Here is a 24,839-nt window from a genome sequence, read left to right as displayed (position 1 = left end):
GGAGGACAATTACACAGCTTTGGACAGCTCTCGTTTCTTACCTATGAGTTCGTTCTCCTGGACCTCAAATACAGTCACTGCAGATGGACAAGTAGGTGGATTATCGTTAATATCTTTAACTTTCACATGAATTTGCAGAGGGCGTGCAAGTAGTTTTCCAGAGTCATCCTTTGCATTTGCATAAAAAGTATACTGCAACAGGAAGGTCACAGTTAATTTGTGAGTCCCTCACATTCCCCTTTGAAACACAGAAAAACAGCTCTTTTATTTCTATTTCATTTACCCCCCCTATTTCAATTTACTAAGAACTGGGAAACAGACATTGTAACAGGTTGGATTTGTAGGGAAATTGTCATCTCTTTGAGAGCAATAATGTATTGGGTTTCAGAACACAGTTTTGAGGGGAGTGTCTTTGGGTTTTGTTTGTTTTTTAAAGTAAAATCAGCTCTGCTTTCAGCTGTCCGTGTGCACAGGACTTTGTCTTATCACCTGTGAACTCTTCCCAGTTTTACTCACTGAATCTTTTTCTTCCCGGTCTAAGGGCTGAGTGACGAAGATAGCTCCTTCCTGATCAATTGAAAATGGGAATCTTGGCAGTTTCTCCTTTTCAGTCAAGGTATAGTGTGCACCAGGATCATTCCACTGCACCTGTGGAGCCCAAAGTGAATTGTGAGGAAAGAGACATCCCCACCAAGAGATATGGGATGGAAATAAACAATTTTCTGGTCCTTGATTGGAAATTTCTTGACACACCATGTTGTTTGTACTTTTTGGTTTGTTATAACTACCAAAGTATATTTTTCATTTTTCAACCTAAAATAAGCCTTTTCTTTTTTTGCCAAGTTGTTTTGCCGAATTATGCTATCACAGGAGTATTTTTCTGCTCTAAAGCAATTCTTTGTGAACCTGCTACAGAATTTGTGGGTTACTCAATTGGAAGTCTGACTATAGAGGGCTTCAAATCCATGAAACAAATTTATGGGGAAAAAATGTACTTTGTAGCTGGTATTATCTGAGGACTATGCCATGATATGTTATGAGACTCTAAAAACCTCAATGATGATCAAAGCAATAGAAGACACTTGAAACTCCTTGCTATGCTATTATTTAAGATAAACAATACATAAAGGGCCTTCGTCTAAATATTTAGTCTAACTTTGTTTTATAAACAATTTGGCAAAAAAAGAAAAACTTAGTAGTAAGACCAGTCTGATTTACGACAGACAGCCTGGCCTCCCCTTGGTCTAATATTATTAACAACAACATATATTAAGGGGATACCATGTACCAGACAATTCTATTATGTATTTTCTCCTTAAAGCTTCTCAAATAGCCCTGTGAGGTTAACAACTTTATCCCAATTTTAGAGATGAGGACACTAGGGCACAGAGTTGAAGTGATTTGCCCAAGGACCTCTACATGGTTGAAATTTCCATGCTAAACTATTCTCTCAGATCAGCATGGGAAGAAAATCAAGAATCGGTATTGTCTCTTGCTAGTGAGCTAAGCACCACCTTCTGTCCACACCACGGGCCATGTTCTCAGTTCTAAGGGAGCTCTCCTTGTTCCCCTAGAATTTCAATCTAAATTCTCTCTTGAGCTATCTGCTCCCACTCTTCCTACTGGGTTTCGTGACACCCAAAGTGCTTCCCTAGGCTGTGCTGGTGAGGCACTCCAGGTTTCATTTCTTTTACAACCCTGAGAGCAAATAACACACGAGTTCTTGTTAGCATTTGCAAATGCTTATACATACAACCTAAATAATTGGAAGACTTGAATAAATGCCCCAAATCTGAAATACTCTTGGCAGTGGGGACTGACATGCTTTCTTAGATGCTAAAGCAGAGAAGCAAAGCAGTCCTTTATTTTCATTTCCCATAGGTGAAGTTCATTAATTCAACGTTCAATAAACAAAAGTCCTATTAGATTAGGTAAGATATGATGAGCCCCTTAACAGTAATAAAAAAAAATCTTAAGGAAATACAGACTGGGACTCCCTCAGAACATTAATACATTTATCCACTTTCATAGAAAACTACCGCTCATTTAATGCCTACATCAGAGAGCTCTTATTAACCCTGTTTTATTGATGAAAAGTTGAGGCTCAAAACAGTTAAATGGTTTGTGATCAAAATAATGATGCAAAGGTAGAGTGCTTCCAAATCTAGTGCTCTCACTAACCCGGTTTTCATGTCAATAGCCTCCTGATCATCTAGGAAAGATCAGATTAGACTTCTAGGAGCTAATGTGGGAGGCATGCCAGAGTGAAGAGTATTGAGTTAGGAGGTGGGAAGGGGGGAGCATTCAGATGGAGGGGAGAGGCACACAGAGGAGATGGAGTTGGAGAAGACGGTGTTCTCCAAGGGTAAAGGTTGCCTATTCAACTCTGACTCTTGGTTAGTCCTTTGTCCCTTAACCTATGATGAGTCTACTTATCCCACAAGAATAAGAAGCAGCCTTTCAAAATATCTGCAATCCCAAATTCAAACTATATATATGATGTTATATATATGATGTGTGCACTGTATACAACCTAATCTAGGGCAGCAGTATTCCATACAGGGAACAGACATTAGTGGCATCTACTTTGAAGGTGAAGGTAAGTGATGCTCTATTAAAGTTCAAGGGTAAATAAATTATATAGATATATATATACACACACATATATAATGTGCAATATATACACATTTATATAATGTATAATAAGTACATATATATAATTCGGATTCAGAGATCTGAATCCAAGTTGGTGAAGTCCAGAGTTTATCTATAATGGTTAACATCAGAGATTTGGGGCCACTTTATATAGTTTGCTTTATAATTATGCTATGTAAGAATATACTTAACCTAACAGCAAAGTCCCTGAGAGTGGGTCTCTATAAAGTTAGGCCTTTTATCTCTTAGGCATCTTTGGGCACTACCTGAGTGATTTGGATGGGGTGAGGATCCGTTGAGTTTTCTACAATCTCCACAGGTGCTGGTGCCTTCCAAATATTCTCTGTCACTGTAACCTGCACATTTGTTGTCTGACTGAAGGGAAGTTTTGCACTGTCTTTCACCATGACCACCAGATTGTAGGAAAACTTCTCAGCAACATCCAATTTCTCAGATCCTGTGGGAAGTAGGAGAGTAAAGGAAATGCCTCTGAAGGTAACATAATCTAGTTCCTATTTTCCAACCCAATCCTATGAAGGTTTCCCTGGACTTACCTTCTGGGGTAAGTGAAATTCCCCCTGTTTTGCTGTTGATCTGAAAGTACTTGACATTGTTGACCATAGGAAACTGGGCAATAATTTCATAATTCAGTTGACCATTGGGAGTGGCTGGATCATCCTTGTCTGTGGCATTGACATACATGAAGGGTCTTCCTGTTTAACAAAACATACCCAGGGGAAAAAAAAATTCTTGAAAGCCAAATCAACCTTCTAAGAGACAGAAATAGAAAGTGGGGAGATGCCATAATTTGTACCAATGAAGAAAGAAATCTTTACTCTGTTCCCTTTGTCTAGGATGAGGTTTCTCAAAATATAATGCAAAAACCTCTAGAAACTAAGACTGATTTTAGTGGTCAATGGAGTCAAAACTCATACTTGTATAAAAGATCCATTCAAAGAACAAGGTAATTAAATGGATTTTAGCATAAAGGAGTAACAGAAAGGGCTTTGAATCATTTCAGAATCTATATTTCAACCAACCTATAAGAAACAATGACATGCTGAGTTTTGGTAGAGTATCAAGACTATATAATACAATACTATATCTGAAACACTATTACAAAACTACTCCTTTTTTCATCTGTAAAGGTGAGTGCTTCTATACATGCTTCAACCAAAACAGCATATGGCAACAGAATGAAAGTGAAAACAGACATGAAAATCCAATTATTTTCAATTAATCCAGATATTAGAGAGATTTGCAAAGGTTAAAACAATACCATTCTTCCTAATTCTTTTTGTCTGTATGAAGTTATTTTTCATTAAAATGTTTACTATTTTTAATTGAATGAATACAATTTTTAATTTCTCAGTTATAATTTCTAGTATAATACTGATGGGTATAACCAGTGACTACAGGTGCCAATTCATGAGTGCCAATTATTGAAATTCCAAAAATTTTGTGAGTCAATTATTAATACCATTATTATCTTAAAATAGGCCACAGAGGGAGTATTTATACCACAGAAATTGGCAAATCCTACAAATCAACACCCCAAAGAACAGAATTCATATATCCAAAAGGTCTTTGGAGTTCTAAATCATTTTTTAGGAGAGGATGGGAGTCCTGGCACTAAAAAGTCTGAGAACCACTGCTCTAAGAGAGTCTATTGGTGAAAAGAGAAAGGGTAAGACCTGGAAGATTCCTGTTTATGAAAGTTCATTAGTGAGTCTTTGGCACACAACCTTGGGGACAGAGATAATAAGATTGCTCCACATAAAGCAGAAGGAATACTGCTCCTGAGTTTCTGGAAGTGGGCATGAGACAGAGAAGATTAGGAAACAAAAGAGAAATTTGAAAGTGAGTTGATAGGTTTCTGTTTTCAGATTCTTGACCATCCCAATGTTTACTTTGTGTACTGTTATGACATGATGCTCCTTCATCTCCTAAAATCTTTAGTAAACCTTGTAGCACACACTAATGCCTTGATGAGGGACTTTTGTGAAAATTAAAGATGGAAACATGGTAGAAGGTTTAGCCAGAGCCAGGAATTGGAAGTAAGCAAAGACAAAGAGCTAGTAAACAGCAGTGACCATGAGAATGTAGCTTCCTTAGAGGATGTGGGAGACGGAGCTCACTAGAGTGCTCCAGTGTTCTGAGGTAGTCTAAAATTCACCCTGAAATAGTGGTTCTCAACTGGAAGTGATTTCACCCCCCAGAGGACATTTAGCAATGTTCAAAGACATCTACATTATCATAACTTGGGCAGGGGGTGGTGTTGCCACTGACATTGGTGGGATGTCAGGTTTGCTGCTAATACCCTATAATGCACAGAACAGCCCCTGACCCCCCCCCCAAAAAAAAAATATCAGGCCCAAGTTGTCAATAGTGCAAAGGATGAGAAACCATGCCCCAGAGCAAAGGGGATAATATAACAACTCTCAGAAGATTGCTGCAAAACTTAAATAAAGCTGTCATTCATTAAGCATTGATACTCTAAGCTTTCAGCCATAGGAACCTTCCCTCTCTATCTTATACCCTCCATCTTTCCATAGACATCTCCTGTTACCTGGGCGAGAATTCTGTCTTACTGAGCCTTCATAAAGTGACCTGGAAAATTCAGGTTGATTGTCGTTGATGTCCTCCACTATTATGATGATGGGGACTGGACCCTCTATTCGCCTTCCTTGAGCATCCAAGGTTGAGACCTGGTGTTGAAAGGAAAAGGAAAGCACCTTGATGAATCTGGACTTCATGTCACATACCCAAAAGTCACTTGAAGAAAATTAGAGTTCAAACGACAATAATCTGGTGACTATAGGAGTACAAATTGGGAGCTGCTAAAAGAGGGTTCCCATTGGTTAAAATTGGGTAATTATGACTGAGTCTTTCCAGCAGTGAGGTATGCTGGACACTGGACTGCTTCTTTACTGAATAGTCAGTGAAATAAAAACATGTGGACTCTTGAGGCTCTGAAGGCGCCATCTCTTCCATAGCAGTCAACTGGTTTTTCGTGGTCAACCTTCAGAACCAATAGAAAATTTAACTTGCTCTCCTGCCCCACCCCACCCACAATAATTATCTGTACCCTTCTTAGGAATTCAGGTACCAACCAAGAAAACTAAGGGAAAGAAAGAAGAGTGTTTCTTTAGTCAGCCTCCAACCTTTGGTTACTTCTGCTTCTTGCAAAGCCCATAAAATTTTCATTCTACTGCTGATCCTGCCTTTTTTGTGGGTTCAGGGCCCATAAAAAGACACAGGCAGATACCAGAAGAGTTGAGTTAGGTTTAATCCAGGTGCTTGAGCATGACCATACTTGGGCGAGTAATGTCATCAGAGGCTCTTAGCAATGTAAGTTGGGTTAGTCTAGTTAAAAAAACCCAAGGAAGATGATGCCATAGACTTCTGTAACTGGTTTAAAAATAAAAAGGGCAGGGCCTCCCCGGTGGCGCAGCAGTTGAACGCTGGGTTGCGAAGCTGCCCGCAGCCTCTGCAGTGCCGGTTCGATCCCCAGCTGCTCCCTGGCCACCGGAGGAGGGTCCCACATGGCGCACAGACCTCTCCTGCTGCCTGCTGCTCCCCTCAGCAATGTACTTCAGTCCTTCTGCCTGCTCTGCTCCCCGCTCTGGCTCTGGTGAATCCTCTCACCCTCCCGCACTTCTGACTATACCCAGTGCTTATATAAATAAATAAAATCTTTTTAAATAAATAAAAATAAAAAGGGCAAATGAAATTTTCAAAACATTCCATAATGTCAGGAGAGCTGTAACAGGATTCTATGCAAGGTACTACCACAAAGAGCAAGGGTTCTTTAGTTTCAATTCACCTGAAGATGATGAACAGCTCTTGCTTCTCTGTCCAGAGGTTTGGAAAGATACAGAAATCCCTCTGAATTTATGACAAATATGCCATCTGTTTCCCCAGATAGTTGGAAATTCACACTAGGAGGATTGGCTTGAAACTGGAAAAAAGCAAAAATTAGATCAGGTTATATGGAAAAACAATGTGGAATGTGTAGGAAGTCACAAATTTCAGGAAATGTTTCCATTTGTACAATCACTGAATAAATTCTCAGCTTTTAAATTGATACATCCCAAAAGTTTGCTTGCCCATTAACTATTTAACATTCCAAAATACTTTTTCCTCAGGAAACAACGTATGATATAATTCAATAAACATTATAGTTGTATTTAGATGAGATTTTCCTAGGAATATTTGAAAGCTATGTGTTTATTAGTGTCTAAGAAATGTTAAAAACTTATTGGCTTATTGCTAGGATAAAAAGATGTCATTTAGTACTTCCAAATACTGTGGCAAGGATTAAAAGACATTTTAATATAAAACAATGTGAAAGCGGTTTTAACTTCATAAGATTCTCTATGATTTTCAGAAGTGAAGAAAACATCAACCATTATTTATGGACTAGCTATAGCCCTTTCAAGTCTGCAAGAGATAATTCATAAAAAAAAACTGACAAAGTTGTTCAACTTCATTAATAATTTAATATATTTCTAACTTAAACTTTAACAGCCAATATTGGTAAGAAGTAAAGAAATGCATGTATTATTGATGAATATGTAAATTAGTACAAACCTTTCAGAAATAACTTGAGGCATAGAAATGTTTGTAGCCTTTGATAATATAACTAGACAATCTAGCCTAAAGAAATATTTAAATAGTAAACAACCTGCTTATAAGTAGCATTATTTATAATATCGGTAAAGTTGAAAGGTAAATGGTCAAAAGGAGGATAATGTAATTATTATAGTGCATGAACTTAACAGAATTTTAATCATTAAAATATTCATTTGACAAGTTATGAAATAGACATGAAGTAACAAAAGGAGAATTTAAGAGTAAATCTAGACTCTGTAACAGTCCCAAAATATTGATGTTAGTAGGCAAGAAATGGAATTTCAACAAAGAAGGGTTAATCTGTCAAATGGGTAAGACTGTGGATGAAGAGTTTTTGTGCATTTTTCTTGTTGATACTACTTTTATAACTAAATGAAAAAATTACCATTTTGTGTTTTAAGAAAAAGGTCTGTGATTGGTTGTTGGTGGATGGTGACTAGACATTTGACGGAAGGTATGGTAAGTAAATGAAATCTTGGAACCTCTCCAGTGTTGTAAATTAATGTCACTTCATTTTTTTTCTTTTTTTAAAGATTTATTTATTTATACAAGCACTGGGTACAGCCAGTAGCATGGGAGGGTAAGAGAATTCACCAGAGCCAGAGTGGGGAACAGAACAGGCAGAGTGACAAAACACACTGCTGAGGGGAGCAGCAGGCGGCAGCAGAGGTCTGTGCGCCATGTGGGACCCTCACCCGGGGGCCAGGGATCGAACCAGTGCTGCAGAGGCTGTGGAAAGCTTTGCAGCCCAGCACTCAACCGCTGCGCCACCAGGGGAGGCCCTTCATTTTGTTTTTTAAAGGAAAGGAATGCCTAGAAAAACCAGATTGCATGACGATCCCAAAATATGTGAAGAAAAATGGACACAAGTAAAGGAAAAAGATACAATTCAACAATTGTTGGGACTTCAAAACTTCACTTTAATGAGTGGATAGATAGATGATAGATATAAACAGACATGGTCAAATAAAAGGATCAAGAAAAATAGAAGTGAACAACACTATTAACTATATAGAAACAAACGTGAAACATTCCATCCAATAAAAGCCTAATATCATCTTTTCAACAGTATTTGGAACATTCTCCAGAACAAATCATATGTGATCACATGAAACAAGTCTCAATACATTTTAAAGAATTTAAATCATACAAAAATATGTTCTGATCACAATGAAAAAAATTAGAAACCAATAACAAAAACAAATTTGGAGAAATCATAAGTATGTAGAAATAAAATAATAACCAACAAGACAAAGAGGACATCAAAAGCAAAATTAGAAAATAGATGAATGAAAATCAAAACATACAAACCTCATGGGATGCAAGTTAAGCAGTACTTAGGACATCTATACTTGTAAAAACTTAAAATGGAAGATTATTAGAGAAATTTCTTTAAGAATAAAAAATGTAAATATACTAACCAAAAAGCAAATACAGGATCAATGAAGTAGACATTACAAAAGCAAAGAGAAAAAAGTAAAATCAAGGTTTTTCCAAAGATCAACAAAATTGACAAATCTTCAGCTAGACTTACCAAGAAAAACAGAAAATATTCAAATAACAAAAAATCAGGAACGCCTAAGAGATTTTTTAAAAAGAATTAAGGAATAGAAGCTATTTTCCCACAAATTATACAACCTAGATGAAATGGATGAATTATTAAATAGACAAAAGCTACCAAAACTGATTAAAGAATAAATAAATACGAGCAGAACTAAAACGAGTTCCCACAAAGGCCAGGACCAGATGACTTCAGAGGTGAATTCTGCATAACATATAAGGAAGAATTAACACCAAAACCTTCCCTGGTGCTTCCAAAAAAGTAGAAGAATAAGAAACACTTCTCATCTCATTTTGTGAGCCAGTATCATCCTGATATAAAAATGAGAAAATAAAACTACAAACCTATATCCTTTATGAATTTCAATGTAAAAGTCTTCAACAAAATATTAGCAAACTAGAGCCAGCAACATATAAAAAGAATTTTATACCATGATCAAGTGGAATTTGTCCCAGAATCCAAGGTTAGCTCAAATTATGAAAATTAATGTAATAACCATATTCATAGACTAAAGAACAAATATCAGCTCAACCTCTTAATAGAGGTAGAGAATTACTTGACAAAAATCAAGTATCCTTTTATGATAAAAATTACTCAAATTAGAACTAGTAGGTAACTTCCTCAACCTAATAAAAGGCATCTAAGAAAAAACCCACAGCTAACATAATACTTTAATGGTGAAAGACTGGATGCTTACCCGTGAGCTCAAGAACAAGACAAGGATGCCCAAACTTGACTCCTCTGTAGAACACTATACTGTAGATCTCAGCAAGGACAGTTAGAAAAAGCATCCAGATTGGAAATAAAAGAACTATCTGTTCAAAAATACAATCTTATACATGAAAAACCCTAAAGAATCATTTAAAAATTATTATAGCTAATAATTATTATAGCTAATAATAATTATAGCTAATTATTATAGCTAATAATTATTAGCTAATTATTATAGCTAATAACTATGAGTCCATAGTTTCAGGATATAAGTGTGGGACATATACACAATAGAATATACTAAGCAATCAAAGATAAATTCATGCCATTCACAGCAACATGGATGGAACTGGAAAGGATTATGCTCAGTGAAATAAGCCAGAAAGAAAAAGAAAAATATCAGATGGTTTCACAGGAGGAATGTAGAGGAACCAAATAAGGAATCAGGAAAAAAGTAATTATAATAAAAAAATCAAAATCACCAGGCATCTATAAATCAGAGACGTTCTGCAGGGAAGGTGGAGGGAGAAGGACCAAAACGGGAGGGAAGAGCACAAGGGACTACAGCGATGGGCACGGGTGAATTGGTGATGGGAATTTCACGGGGACTACACCTGAGAGGAGAAAGCACACATTGTACAAAAATGAAAAATGATGATAAATATAAAATAGGGCCTTCCCGGTGGCGCAGCAGGTTGAGCGCCGTGCTGTGAAGCTGTTCACAGCCTCTGCAGCGCAGGTTCGATTCCCAGCCAGCCAGGGAGAAACTCACATGGCGCGGCAGACCTCTCCTGCAGTGTCTTCGGTGCTTCTGGCTGTTCTGTTCCCTGCTCTGTCTCTGGTGAATCCTCTCACCCTCCCGCGCCTCTGACTATACCCCAGTTCTTGCATAAATAAATAAATCTTTAAAAAAAAAAATATATATATATACAATAGTTTCAGGGTACAGAGAAAAGATCAACATACAGACATCAATTGTATGTCTGTCCACTATCAAAAAAAGCTGAAAACGTTATTTAAAACAATTTCATTTACTACAGTATCAAAAATAATGCTTCAGAATAAATTTTACCAAAGAAATCCCAATACTTGTAAACTAAAATCTATACTGTTGACTGAAATGAAAGATCTAAATAAATGGGAAAACTCCTAACTAGTCCTCTGCATCTTCTCTTTCCCCTCCAATTTTCAGCCAGAGCAATCTTTTTTAAAGGGAAACCTGATATGGGGCCCACTGCTTTTGTAGAGCTGTAAAAGCCAGGGTCCTCCTGGGTCTACAGTCTCCCTTCCACCTTCCTCCCCACTTGCACTGGCCTTCCACCCACCCTTGCCTCATCCTCAGTATGTGCCCTGTGCTCTCCCAGCACTGGGCCAAGTCCCAGCTGTGCCTTTGCTGGAACACTCTTCTCCTTTCCTCACCAAGTGATTCCTACGGGCCTCCAGCTCCCAAATCACTGGCTACCCCCTCAGTGCCTAACTTCTCAGCTGGAGAGGTCAAGGCCTTGATAACACCCTCCATGGCACCGGGGACTGAGATACATGTGCACCTCTGCCAGCTCCAACTCTGAGACCCCTTTGTACTAATCTGGTACCCTTCATACTAATCTGGTGAGAAAAGGGGGTGAGGCAGCTTTCAGGGGAACTATCCATCAAGGCAAACTTGATGTGGGGTGTGAAGGGTCACGGGCATCCCGCAAGGGTCATAAAAGCATCCTCAAGCATTCAAAGGCCAAGTCAGTCACCCCAGGGGATTTCTGGTAAATGCAACAGTATGTTTTTCTCCCTCTCCATTACATTTACAGGATTATTTCAGTGCCCTGTATAGTTGAAGTCTCTTACCTCCAATCCGATGCTTTTGTTAGTTAAATGATATGACCACTTCCCAGCATGCTGTGGCCAACCCATAATCAAGGACCCAAAGCTAGGCTCAGAGGAAGTGGTGAGCAGGGCCTTTGCTCAGAGAGGCCAAGTTCCAGCACTACTCACACCTTCAAATGCTTCAGGCAGCAAGCTCTTTGAACACGCAGCCCTATGGTAAAAGCCATCCCACTGCAGAGGCTGCTTCTCTTCCTGCCCTGGGGGAGGGGCAGAGTCTACAGGTACCTTGCCCCACCCCCACCAAGGTGAAAGTACCTGCCCTAACACAGCTGAAGAAGTCCGAACAAGGGTGTCCATCTCTCTGCTTCACTTAAGTTCTGAAATCATTCTTGATGAGATCTACCACACTGCAGCTTCATCTACTACTGTACACTAAGAGCCTGCCAAACCAAGATGTAGCTATTACCTGGAATATTTTGTAACTGTCCTTATTTGGTAGTTCACCTTCAGGGACAGTAAATGTCCTAGGCTTCAAGGGTCCACTTGTTTCTTGTCCATATCCAGTTGTCTGTTAAAAGAAAATTAGCAGCATCATCCATTCTGAACATAAGGGGTCATTTGCTGATGTCATTATGGCTTCCGAGACTGAGACATGAAATTGAGCTTCTATCTTAGCTCAAAACAACTCAAATCTAGTCCAAAGAGGCACAAAGGGGTCTACTATTTGTTGAGGCTCTACTATATCAAGATGGCTTGCCTTGAACTTTGCATTGTTTTTTTCTTATTTATGATTCAAATAATTACACTTTGGGGAGAATATCAGCTCCTATGTTACCAATCAGGCTCAGAGAAGATAAACCACTTATCCCGAGTAAAGTCCACAAGGGGTTGACAGTCACACACACATCTAACTGAAGCAAAGCTCATAATTTCCCCGCAATGCCACTATGCTTTCTAAGTTCTACATGGTTTTACACCAGCTTTTTCAAGCATCTCTCTGCCCTCTTATTAGTTTATCGAGAAATTCACAGCAGATTCCCAGCATTCTAGAGTTCACAGTCACTTTAAGACAACTGCACTTATAAAGACTGGAGAAAATATGTAAATGTGTTTAGTACAATGCTGGCTTGGCCCAGAGTTACATGGTAAATGTAACATTTGATTAGCAATTTATATTCAAGGGGGCTCAGGGGAAAATAAAAACAGAAAATGTCTACTTCAAGCGGTAACCCCATAACAGTTCTAAAACCCAAAGATCCTGAACTTGACAGGCGAGCAGATGCCCAAATCCAGGCTGGAATAGTGTAGTAAGCGGTGCCTGGCCAGTAAGAGCTCACACTGGATAAATTAGTATTTTCCAAGCTCTGTCCTAAACACAGTTAATCCTCACAACAACCCTCTGACGGCCTCCCTGGTGGCGCAAGGGGTTAAGACACAACCTATGAAGCTGTCCACTGCCTCTGCAGCACAAGTTCGATCCCTGGCGGGCCAGGGAGCAACCCACATGGCGCAGACCTCTCCTGACTCCCCTGCTGCTCCCCTCAGCAGTGCATTTCAGCCAATCTGCCTGTTCTGTTCCCCACTCTGTTTCTGGTGGATCCTCTCACCCCCCCCCCACACCTCTGGCTTGTACCCCAGCTCTTATATACATAAATAAATCTTTTAAAAAAAAAACCCTCTGAGGGAAAATTGTTAGTTTCTTGTTACCCGGGATCAGTAGTTTGCTCAGCAGAGGGAAGCTGCGACTCCAGAAGCGGCCCTCACAGCCAGCAAACCCCACTACCCACCAGGGGGCGCAAAAGCGGCCTCGACAACCTGGCAGGAAAACCCGCTCTGTCTGGCTGTGAAAGCGGGGTTGTCCGCCAGTCCCAACTGGGAAGAATGGGGAGTTTTTCGACCTCGGCACCGCTGCACTGCCTTCATCTCTTATCATGGCCACACCTTTGAAAGGAAGCACAAGGCAGGGCGGAGGGCACGGCACACAGCAAAGGAGAGCAGGCCACAAACCCACCCTGGCTGGGCACCCTCTGGGACTTGGACTTAAGAGTCCCCTCCCTGAATCTCCTTCTGAGGAGGCTGTTCTTGTCTCCCCTTATAGAAGTTGAGGGCAGAATGGGTTAGAATCAGAAGTGTGATCTGTGGAATTAGTTGGGGGTTTGGAGCAGAACAGGTAAAACAAAACAAACAAAAAAAACTGGGAGGAAGATACTTTGTTTTCCACTTCCACTAATCCTGCCATGGAAACCCTGTAAACAACCCCCAAATCATATGAGTGATGGGGGAAAGATCTTAAGTTATACCCCTTGGTTCACTGAATCTTAATTAAGTTGATACTGGCAAAAGAACAGTAAGAAATGGGAAGCCAGCAGGCTTTGGAATTTGGTCTTCGCTCCCTCAGAGTTGTGGCAGCCCCTTGTATTAGCTGCCCTCAGCCTTCCCCAACCTCTCTGTCTTGGGGAACTGAGCAGGCTCTTTCCCAGACTCCCTTGCAACTAGGTGACCAAGTGACTCATTCTGGTTCTAGTTCAGGAAACAAAAGTCCTCTTCCAGGTGAGGAGAAGCTGGGATCTGGCCAAGTTTTCATTTTCCTGATTAAACAAAGACAGATAGGGCTGTCATTGCCCTCCCTCTCCATTGTTCTCATTCAGACAACAGACCTCATGTCCACAGCTGTGCCATCACGAAAGGGAGGGGTGGAACCAGCTCAAACAAAGTGGGAGAGCAAAAGAGGGAGAAGTCCCAGCCTCTAGCAACATCACGGCTAAGCCCGGCTGGGATCACCCTTCAGGATTCTCGTCACCTGAAGAAACTAACCTCCTGTTGACTGAAGACCTTTAAAGTTGAACTTCCTATTACTTGTGGCTAAAAGCATTGTCAACTGACACAGTAACTGTGGACTTCTAACCCAGCTCTTCCTTTCCAAATTTTTCTTCCTCCGGTAGGGCTTTCTCCCTCCTGTCCACTCTTTCTTTTTCCTGCCCCATTAGCTCCTCTGCAAGGTGAGGCACAGAAATTGGTGTCCAGGGCTATGTGGTTGGTCCAAGACAAGGGCAGTGCTTTTTGTGGGGAGATTATTTAACAGCAAAGTGCCTTCATCCACTTTGTGCTCACATCAGCAGGTGGTCAGCCTTTCAGTTGACCACAAGGTGACACACAGAGGAAAAGTACATGAGTCAAGCAAACTTCACAAACAAGCCTGCATTTTTCCTACATGGATGAGCTGGCTTGCCTATCAGGAAAGGAGGACCCATCTCATTTGCAAGGTTCAAAGTTGGGTTCCTCTATCAAGAGCTAACAAATCTCTCTTCCTGCCCATTAACCTAGCAATTGGGGCTATTAAGGTTTCAAAATGCACGCGCACACTGAGTCATCAAGCCATTCTAACTCATCAGGCCATCCTGCCAGAACTAGGAATGTGGTGGAAACTTGTGAGATGAGAAGGTTTGTGCAAGACTTGGAGGGAATAACACCCGCCATCTTGCACGGAATGGTAGATGGGAGGGAAGAACATGGAACTGACATTTCCTACATGGTAGCTATGGAAATAGAACTATGGAACTAGCCTTCCATACACATCATTTCTTGTGAGCCTCAACCATATTAGGTGATTTCCCCCAGAGAAGTCCCACCACAGAGACATAGCTGGTAGGTGCTATGGTGGGGAAGAGCCAGCTTTGTTGGATCACCACACTCAACTTTTGCTACACTGCCTTCCAGGCCAACTAAGGACACTTGCAGTAGCCAGAGCTGCCAACCTGGTAACTGCCCTCAGTATGCTTTCCAGCAAGAGTTCGCTCATTGATTGCATAGTACCTATGCCAAACTCTTCTAGAAAAAGCAGTCTCAGACAAAACTCTAAAAGAGGTGACTTCCCCTTGACTTCCTGCCTCCTTATTTAGCACCCTTTCCCGGAAGCCCGATCAAAGTACCTTTGTCATAGACTCAGGCTGCGTTTCTAACCCCTTTATGAAAAACAGTTCTGAGACGAGAACAGGAGAGTCACTCTCAGTATGGAAATAAAATGGCTGGCAATCTGTTTAAATTGCTACCTGTGAATTAAGCCTTATGCCAAAGGCAAGGAGTTCAACTTTTATTCTTCATAGGAGGGGGCTTTGGAGCAGCAGTGAGTCAGGACAGGAGAGAAAATACCACCACAGAGGTAGCACCTTCCCTTCTCCCTCCAGAGACAGTTGTGCTTGTGGCTATCTTCTGGGCAAGGCTCTTGCTGCCAGCGGTGGTTTGGGTAGCAGTTCTTAGTCTAGGTTCAAAATCCCACCGGGGCTGTGAGTAGGTAAGTGGAAAACTTATTTTCCCCTTTTATCCAGGAAGAAAGAAGTGCATGCACCCCTTCTTGAATTACTGTGATGGGATATCATTGTAGGTCTCCTTGTTGCTTCCTGATACAAATCCAGAGTCGTGTGTTTAATTTCTGCCCTGTTAAGTGCTACGTGCTGAGGCTGCAAAGATACTAAAACACAGCAACTTCCTCATGAGGTCAGGGTCCATGTGGGTGTAGACACTGCATATTTAAAATTCTGTTCTTTGGGGATCCCAGATGAAAGGAACAAAGGTTTGAGGTATGAGTGTCTAGTAGCTTCCTTCTAAGGAGAAAACGATTTCTTGCCCATAATCTTGTTTCATAATACAACAAATTGTTTGGCAAGTGTCTGACCTATATGAGTCTTGGGAGGGAAGCAAGAGTGGCATGCCACTATTTATCTGAGGTCAAGAGCCAGGTCTCTCCAGGATCCATCCAACTTCAGCCTCCAGAAGCCTGACATTCAGTAGGGTCAGCTCAACAAATAACTAAACACAAGTTTAACCAGAAAAATCCAAGCCATATATGGGAAAGATAGTACCAAGTGGAGGAGGGTTGAAAATAGTGTAAATGTTTTCCTTAACATTGGTGATAATTTCTTATGGTCACTTTTTTAATCCACTTTTCTTTCCAGATGCCCTAGGCTATGCATGAAAGTCTAAACCTGAGTCCACAGATTTGTTTTATACTTTGCCCATTTAGTGGTATTGGCTTTTAAGAACTGAGGGCAAAGTACCTTCCCTGACTGAAGGACAGACTTATGATTTGTAGTCATTTTGCCAGAAATATGACATCAGGGCAGATTATGTGTCTTTTGCTGACAATTATTTACTTCTGATAGGTTTCTTTAAAAAGTGATACCATTGTTTTTCTGGTATGATAGAAGGCTGGGGGGAAATATTCTTGGAAATAAAGAAACTTCTCTTCTCTTACCAAATAAAGAGTAAGGAGAAACAAGCAGCTCAGCTGGGCAGGAGCCATTGTGGTTTTCCTCATTCAAACTCCTATGAATAAACCAGAGATAAAAGTAATCAGTGACCAATCTGTTAAAACTATTTTTTGCCCAACCAGTAAGGTTCACCGGGTGATATGTAATAATAAACCTAGTAAGATGGGGTCCCTACAGGTCAGCCTCTCCTCTGCAGGGAAAAGCCCAGTCTTCCATCTTCCAGAAGTTCCACCATCCTTTGTCTACAGGCACACACGCCAGCATCCCCAAACAGGCTATTGGCCAGTCCTTTTCCTTACCTGTTTCCATTTATTAAAATTTCCATTTAAGGGTCTTAAATGATAGGTAAGAAGTGTAGCTTTCGCTCATATTATATGGGTGGGGGAGACAGATTTTGGCCAACAGGACACCTAGGTGCTAAATTTAACTGGTTTTCATTCAGCTGTAAAAAAAAATATATATAGGTGATTCCTCAAACAGAAAGTACCCAGAAGAATGCTCACAATCTGGGCATCCTTGGTGGTGCAAGGTGTTAAGTTGCAGCACTATGAAGCTATCAGCAGCCACTGCAGCATGACATGAGTTCACACCCCAGTGACCAGGGAGCTACCCACATATGGCACAGCAGACCTCCCCTCAGCAGTGGATTTCTGTCAATCTGCCTATTCTGCTCCCTGCTCTGTTTCTGGTGAATCCTCTTACCAACACCAGCCCCCACCCTGCACTTCTGGCCTGTACCCCAGTTCTTGTATGCATAAATAAATAAATCTTTTTAAAAAGATGCTCACAATCCTTCATTCAAAGAGCTCACTGGCTGCCTCTTTGGTCTTCTAAACATTGCTGTTAACTAATCAATACATTTAAGGAGAGAATGTACTTATGCTCCAAAAGTAAACCAAGTCAAAATCAAAATGCTGCCTTTATTCTCTTCTATACAATTTTACATTTCCTTTGCTCCTTATAGCTTCACATTTCACAAAATTATACCTCAATTTTTGACATATTGTGACTGATTTCAAGATCCGAGATAAATTTTCCTCATGGCATCTAGAGCCGGGCTATTGTCTATGGTTAACGCTGCACTTCTAGAACAAGCAAAAACAATGGTATGAAGAAGGCATTAATTTCACTAAAATCCCAATCATTTTTTTGTCACTAGGGGTTTTGATGATTCATTTCCTTTTTCATTTTTTTTTTCTTTTAAAGTTTTTCTCATTGAACACATATCACTAATATTATCAGCTGTTAAAATTCTATCCACTCTAAAAATTTAGACCTTGAAATGTTTAAATGCCTTTTATTTGGGTAGCTTATATTTGAACTTTCAAAGGCAAAGAGTACTAGCCCATGGTAGATTCACAAATGCCCTGGGAAGTAAAGACAGAAATAAGCATTTACAAAGATCTGTGTGTAGGGGTATATGAGTGTGTATGTTGGGGTGGGGGTGCCTATAAAAACAGAGTGGATGGTGCAGAAGTTGAGTTCAGAGTTAGAGCCTGGATGGGGCACCCAGCTCTGCTTTCCAATCTCTCAGAGCTCATGAGTGTACTATTTAATCTCCCTGCCTCAGTTTCCACAAATGGAAAACACACAGCAATGGCTCAGCAGTAAATGCGTGCTTTTCTGCATCTCTCATGAACATAAGGAAGTAGGAAACCGAGGTTCAAACTTAAACCATTTTCCAAAAGTCAGACAGCTAGGAAATGACATTGCCATGCTCCCCATCGGGTTCAGATTCCAAAGTCCAAAACTTCTCTTTCAACTCTTTCTACGATACATCCCTACATGGTGGGACAGCTTCAGAGAATACATGTAGACAGATGTAGAATGTGTATATTGTTTATACATGCCATCTTCTTTAAGCAACTTATCCCAAGTTTCTATAGCTATTTCAAAGAAAAACCAGGAATAAGACTCCTGAGGACAGTTAAGATACAAAATTCTACCAAGCTGTAAAAGTTAGCTTTTGCAACAGAATTATTTTAGTTCAGGTGACTGGTATCCCTTTAGAACTGGCTCATATTGTTAAACATGGACAAGATATTTTTCTAGCAACTATAGATGTGAGGCTTAAAGCAGGTGAGGGAGAGGACAAGGGATCAATAAGAGGGGTGAGGAGCACAAGGAACCACGGTGATGGTTCACAGGTGATGTGGTTTGGGATAGTAACAGGGACTACACCCGAGGGGAGAAATCAAATATAAAAATATGAACAATACAAAAAATTAATTAAAAAAAAGATTTTCTACTGTGTAGGTGGTTTGGAAACACATAGAAACAAATCCCAGATTTTAGCATGTTGCAAAATGAAAGCTATATAAATGAATAAACTGGCATTCTTCAGTCTAATTATATTTTTATATGAGTAAAATGAACACAATCTGCTATCAACCATATATTTTTTTTAACCATTTTTTTTAAGAGACAAAATATAGACAATGATGACACATCGGGGCTCTTTCTTCTCAAGTCCCTCGGCTCTCAAAGTGCTCGCAATGCCCTCCCATCTTCTTTCAGTCTTATCTCCCACTCCCTTCCCACACACACTACCACCTGCCCACGGGAGTGAACTTTGCTCTCAGGCTTTTCCGTCCCCAGGCTCCAGCACTTGCTGTTCATTCACCTCACCTGGCACAAAGCCCCACCTGGAGTAGAGGAGCAATAGCTATTTGCTTAATGATGTTGGATGGAGACTATCCTTCCTCGCCACAACTTCTCCTATCTCACTATCTAGGTTCAAATATCCATTTATTCTAAAAGCATCCACCATCACATCTGTGCCAGATACGGTGCTAAGAACCAGGATATCCCCCCCAAAAAAGGGTCTGACTTCATGGAACTAGGACCAAAACCCACATCTTTCATCAAATATTATGATTTCCAGCCAGAGGAAGTATCCTCTTCTTGAAGCATTTTATTTTTTATCACTTATTTGCATGTCTGTGTTACTGCCTCTATAGAAAACAAAATCCTTCAAGGAAGAGACCTTATTTTAAAATTAATTTTTCAGCCCCTCATAACTCTTCATGCTATGTCTTGCATATATTAGGTCCCCAAAAGATGTTTATTAAATACTAAAACAGTTGTGATCATTTAACATTCTGTTAATTTGTCTAATCTATAGGAAAACAGTTCTGGAATAAACATAACTTCTTAAAGAAAACTAATTTGGGGTTTAAAGAATTATTTTGATGCAAAGAAATGCCTTTTATTGTTGAGGAAAAGGATTGTTTTTCTCTTAAGCACTCTTAAATTTTTGCTCAATAATAGGTTAGGAACTAGTTGATATTTAATCTCTCCTTGAACCAATTCTTTTTAACATGTTAGCCTTCCAAAAACATAGATGTTGAATGACAGAAAAGCAAATGAAAATATGTGCCTCATTTTAGTCAGCTGCTCAGACAGATCATGGTCTGGGATGATTTAAAGGAATCTAAAAAGTAAACGTGGCAATGCTCATAAGCTTTATTTTGTTTTTGCATTTAGTCCTAATGCTCAATGTGGAAAATGGAAATAACTTCTTTCCACTCTCACACCTAGGGTTACGCAATTTCTTTGGGGATAAATCTACCACATGATACAGTCCTTAGGCGTTCAGGGACCCAGGGGTAGACTGGCTGGTGTGAGTTTTGGCTCCTCTGTTGGCACCTGGCCTGCTCTGCTCCTCTGGAAAGTAGGGATAACAATGCTATCTTTCTTTGAAGTGTATGGGCGTCAATGAGTTATTATTTCTAACAGTGTTTGTCAAATAAAAATTTGTTCTGCTGCCCAGGTTGGCTGGGTCTGAACCTTAAACCCTGTCCTTCAGGATGTCTCCTTTCCCACTGTCCAGGCCTTGGTGGCCTTGATAATGAAGCCTACTCAGGCTGCAGCCCCATGGCAACATCCTCAGTGACCAAATAAAGTGGCTAGGCAACCCTTTATCTGCATGATTCAATGCAAACTACACAACTGCTAGGGTTATGCCAGAAGAGGACCTTGGCCTCTCATCAAGCTTGCCTATTTTTCCACTTTGTATAGACATAAGAAATACCACATCCCGGATCATAATGGTGCTGGAGGAAAACCATAGTTTATAATGAAATTGCCTACAACCGCCCAGCCATACACACTGGATATATTTCCTCACAAATATCACTTGGGAAAGGATTGGAGTAGATTCCTCATAATCCAATGACATTTCTCTGAACTACCTGAAATAGTTGATTGTACTATCTGCTTGGAATCTTTGCTATTTGTCAGAGTGGCTCTCAGGAACAAAGACGAAATTCAGACAGTTTCTATGGCAACAATCTGAGAGGACAGGCACATCCTTAGCAACACAGGTCAAAGGTTTGAGGTTTTGAAAAGCCACTGCCATTTGCTTTAACCATGGACCACTGACAAATACGGAAACTGGATTCGGTGCTGCTGGCCTTGCTGCTTAGGGCGTATCACCTCCTTTCAATTCACCACAGCCCAGAAAGCGCTCACTTCTTCCACATCCTGAATCTGTGTCCAGTCAGCAAAATAACACAACGTAGCTGACATTTGCCAGAAACAATTTGGTATACACGGTACTGAGACTTCTATATGAATTCTAACTAATTTCTCTTAAGAACTCTATGAATCAGTATTTAAAGTTTATCTTAAAGATCAGAAATCTAAAAGCTAAGTGACTTGCTCTTGATCACAGTCCCAGCTAATGCCACACCCTTGCTCCTATTCCTATATTATCTCCCTCTGAAAGTACAAATGTCCTCATCAGACATCTGGTATCACTTAGTACATTGCCTATCTTTCCAAAAATTCAAACACTCTTTTTCACGCTGGCTGCTCTTCCCTTCAATTGCTAACATGACTCCCCCTGCTCAGAGAGGCTTCATTCCTACAGCTGGTGACATTCTGTTTTGCTCTGTCCATCCTCACTTCCCCCCACACCATCTCCAGAGTCTCCCATTTCAAGCCTGTGTTATGGGTTCAACAGTGCCCACCCCCCCAACTCATATGTTGGCGTCTCAACTCCCAAGTACTTCAGAATGTGATCATACATAGTGTTTTCCTAAAAAGAGGATATTTCCTGAATCATATACCATGGCATTTTATACAAATGTTGCCTCAATGAAAAAATATAATTTAAAAATTAAAATTAAAATCTAACCAGCAACACACATAAGGGGGAGACCCTGTGAAGAGAAATAAGGAAGAGACTCCATCCACAAGGCAAGGGGAGAAGCCTGGAACAGAGCCTGTGGCCAACGGGGAAGGAACCAATCTACTGGCACTTTGTGGGGGGATTTTTTTGTGTTTTTTTAAAAGATTTATTTATGCAAACAAGAGCTGAGGTACAGGCCAGAGGTGTGGGGGGTGAGAGGATTCACCAGAGACAGAGTGGGAAACAGGACAGATTGACTGAAATACACTTCTGAGAGGAGCAGCAGGCGAGTCAGGAGAGGTCTGCTGTGCCATGTGGGATGCTCCCTGGCTGGGGGATCGAACTCGTGCTGCAGAGGCTGCGGACAGCTTCATAGATGCATCTTAACCCCTTTTGCCACCAGGGAGGCCCCCTACTGGCACGTTGATCTCTGATTTCTAGCTTCCAAAACTGGTGAACGACAGATTTCTGCCGGTTAAGCCTGCCCTTTGTGGAACTTTACTACAGCAGCCCTAGCAACTTTATACAGCAACAAAATCTGGCTTTGACTAAGAAAGGTACTGACTTCCCAGGATCGGAGGCAGTCTCAGATGAGGCTTTATTCACTTAATAATATACATCCAGTGTCCACAGCATTACAGGAGGCCCCTTAAGGCTTACCAAGCTTCTTCTGGACTCGGATGCCTCCCAGACTCTTTCAGATATTTTAAAGACGTTTTTATCATTTTCCCATTAATCTGAAAGAGAACAGGGAATTCCTAGGTCCCTGGTCTCCAAATCTGCAAGTCATATAACACATAAGACCGATTTTTAGCAAAAAAGTTAAGCCATAGCCTAACATTTTGTTTTGTTTTGTTTTGTTTAGTTGAACATATTTATGCATTTCTCTTGAGAACGTTCCTAAGAAACATTGGCTTAAAACATTATATAGGTTTCAGGTGTACAGCATTATAATTTAACATCTGTATATGGTACATTGTGATCACTACCAAAAATCTAGTTTCCATGCAATTAATTTCCTTTACCCAATTTACCTATTCCTCACCCCTTCCCTCTGCATAGCCAAACATTAAGGAGCGTATCCATCTCTCATTTTTGTTAAAAAAAATTAAGGGCTTTGAATTAAAATAAAACACCCCACACTAATGTTGAACACAGATTTCCAAATAAAAAAATGATTCAGAAGGAGTGGATTGCAAATTTTGTTTGCATATATTTGAAATATATAACACAGGCGACAGGCAGGAAATAATGTGAATAGAATCCATAACACTCCCAAGACGAAACAGCACCAAATTTCCTGTGTATCATTTATGTCACCTCTGCGTTGCATATTACTAAGCAATGCATAAATTATAAAGAAAGTTCAGCTATGAATAAAGATCAGAGTAAAATCTGCCTCACACCATTGTTCACCAAGTAATGTTCGCATCACTCCTGTCCCTATTTTTGGTCTCACAAATCTATGGCACTAATCACATCACTCCGGTTTAAAAAAAAAAAAAAAATCACTGAAAGATCTATTCAATTTGCACTCAGCAGTTAGTGACCCAATTAAAATGGCCATTAACAAGCTAGAAACAAAGAGAAAAGCATGAAATCCAGGCTGCTGCCTCACCCTTCGGACTAATTAAGAGGAAAGAGGAAGAAAAAGAGGGAGCAATGCCCTCCCCCACGCTTGCGCATACACCCACACATTTTTTCTCTCTCAGCAACCTTTGCAATATAGATATACTACTCTTTCAGTCTATGAAATCTGGACCCACACATACACAACACGGGGCATGATTGTTTTATTCATTGGTAACAATTGGGTCAAGAGGACTTAAAATATCTTCAAGATCATGCTCAGTGAAATAAGCCAGAAAGAAAAAGGAAACTGTTGGATGTTTCACTTATAGGAGGAATGTAGAGGATCCAAATAAGGGATAAGGAAAAAAAAAGTAATTATAATATAGTAAAAATCAAAATCAACAAGAAACTATGAACCGGAGACATTCTGCAGGGCAGGGAGAAGCAGGATCAAAACGGGTGGGAAGAGCACAAGGGACCATGGTGACAGTTCATGGGTGGTGGGATTCATGGGGACTATAACTGAGATGAAAATGCATACATTGCACAAAATTGAAAAATGATGTATAAAATATATAAAATATTAAAAAAAATTTCAACTCACCTGACTAAGTACAAATACCTGCACCATTATTTGTGTTAAAGGAAAGACTAACGATTGTTTAAATAAGAAATCATTATTTATTATTTTTAAGACATTATTATTATTTCCCCATTAATCTGAGTGAGGACAGGGAATTTCTAGGTCCCCGGTCTCCAAATCTGAGTCATATAACACACAAGACCGATTTTTAGCAAAAAGTTAAGTCATAGCCAGACCTTTTGTTTTTGTAGTTGAACGTATTTATGTATTTCTCTTGAAAATTTACCTAAGAAACATTGGCTTAAAATATTATATAGGTTTCACCTAAATAAGGGACCAAGAAAAAGACTAAAAAAACGTAAAAATCAAAATCAACAAGCAACTATAAACCAGAGATACACTACAGGGGAGCGGGGAGGGGGAGGAGGGATTAGGGTTCAAAATAAGGGGGTGGGAATTGTACGGGGAATATAACCAAGATGAAAATGCATGCATTGTGCAAAAAAATGAAAAATGATGTAAAAAATATATAAAATAATTTTTTAAAAGTAAAAAAATATACAGGTTTTAGGTGTACAGCATTATAATTTGATGACATTAAATAATAAAAATTTCCCAAAGACTCTTTCGGGAAAGCTGCTCCTGTCATTGCTGGCTGACATTGCTTCTCCCACACCCCTCCCCGCCCCAGAGTAAGGGAAGAGGCGTCCGGGAGAGGCGCGCCAGAGACCCAGCCCTGAGTGAGAGGGAGGGGCGCTAGAGCAAAGGGAGAGGCCGAGTCCACAGGGCAAGCTATCCCCACAGGGCAAGCTATCCCCACAGGGCAAGCTATCCCCACAGGGCAAGCTGTCTGGCCTTGGTGCTTCCCTGACCTCTGAGGCCAGCTGGCAGTTAAAGAGAACA

At 40.3% G+C, this 24,839-nt stretch overlaps 1 protein-coding gene across 4 annotated transcripts in view; it reads right to left on the bottom strand.

Moving 5' to 3' along the window:
- The window catches only part of CDH17 (cadherin 17), a 57,988-nt gene that overhangs the window by 18,612 nt on the left and 14,537 nt on the right, over nucleotides 1-24,839 (bottom strand). For 3 of the 4 annotated variants that reach the window (XM_037504160.1, XM_037504162.2, XM_037504161.2), the window contains exons 2-9: nucleotides 16,632-16,702; nucleotides 11,847-11,948; nucleotides 6,482-6,616; nucleotides 5,225-5,363; nucleotides 3,210-3,368; nucleotides 2,922-3,112; nucleotides 517-648; nucleotides 42-192 (exon numbers count right to left, since the gene is read on the bottom strand). In XM_037504160.1, coding sequence (XP_037360057.1) covers nucleotides 42-192; nucleotides 517-648; nucleotides 2,922-3,112; nucleotides 3,210-3,368; nucleotides 5,225-5,363; nucleotides 6,482-6,616; nucleotides 11,847-11,948; nucleotides 16,632-16,694 — 1,072 coding nt within the window. In that variant the 5' untranslated portion in view covers nucleotides 16,695-16,702. Of the gene's footprint in view, nucleotides 1-41; nucleotides 193-516; nucleotides 649-2,921; nucleotides 3,113-3,209; nucleotides 3,369-5,224; nucleotides 5,364-6,481; nucleotides 6,617-11,846; nucleotides 11,949-16,631; nucleotides 16,703-24,839 lie in introns of those variants that run through there. The other variant, XM_054692109.1, reaches the window with a different exon arrangement.

Source organism: Talpa occidentalis, unplaced genomic scaffold (assembly GCF_014898055.3).
Source record: "Talpa occidentalis isolate TD23 unplaced genomic scaffold, MPIMG_talOcc4v2.1, whole genome shotgun sequence".
NCBI classification, from domain to species: Eukaryota; Metazoa; Chordata; class Mammalia; order Eulipotyphla; family Talpidae; genus Talpa; species Talpa occidentalis.
Note: the sequence above shows the minus strand (reverse complement) of the source record. Positions and strands in the feature narration are given on the sequence as shown.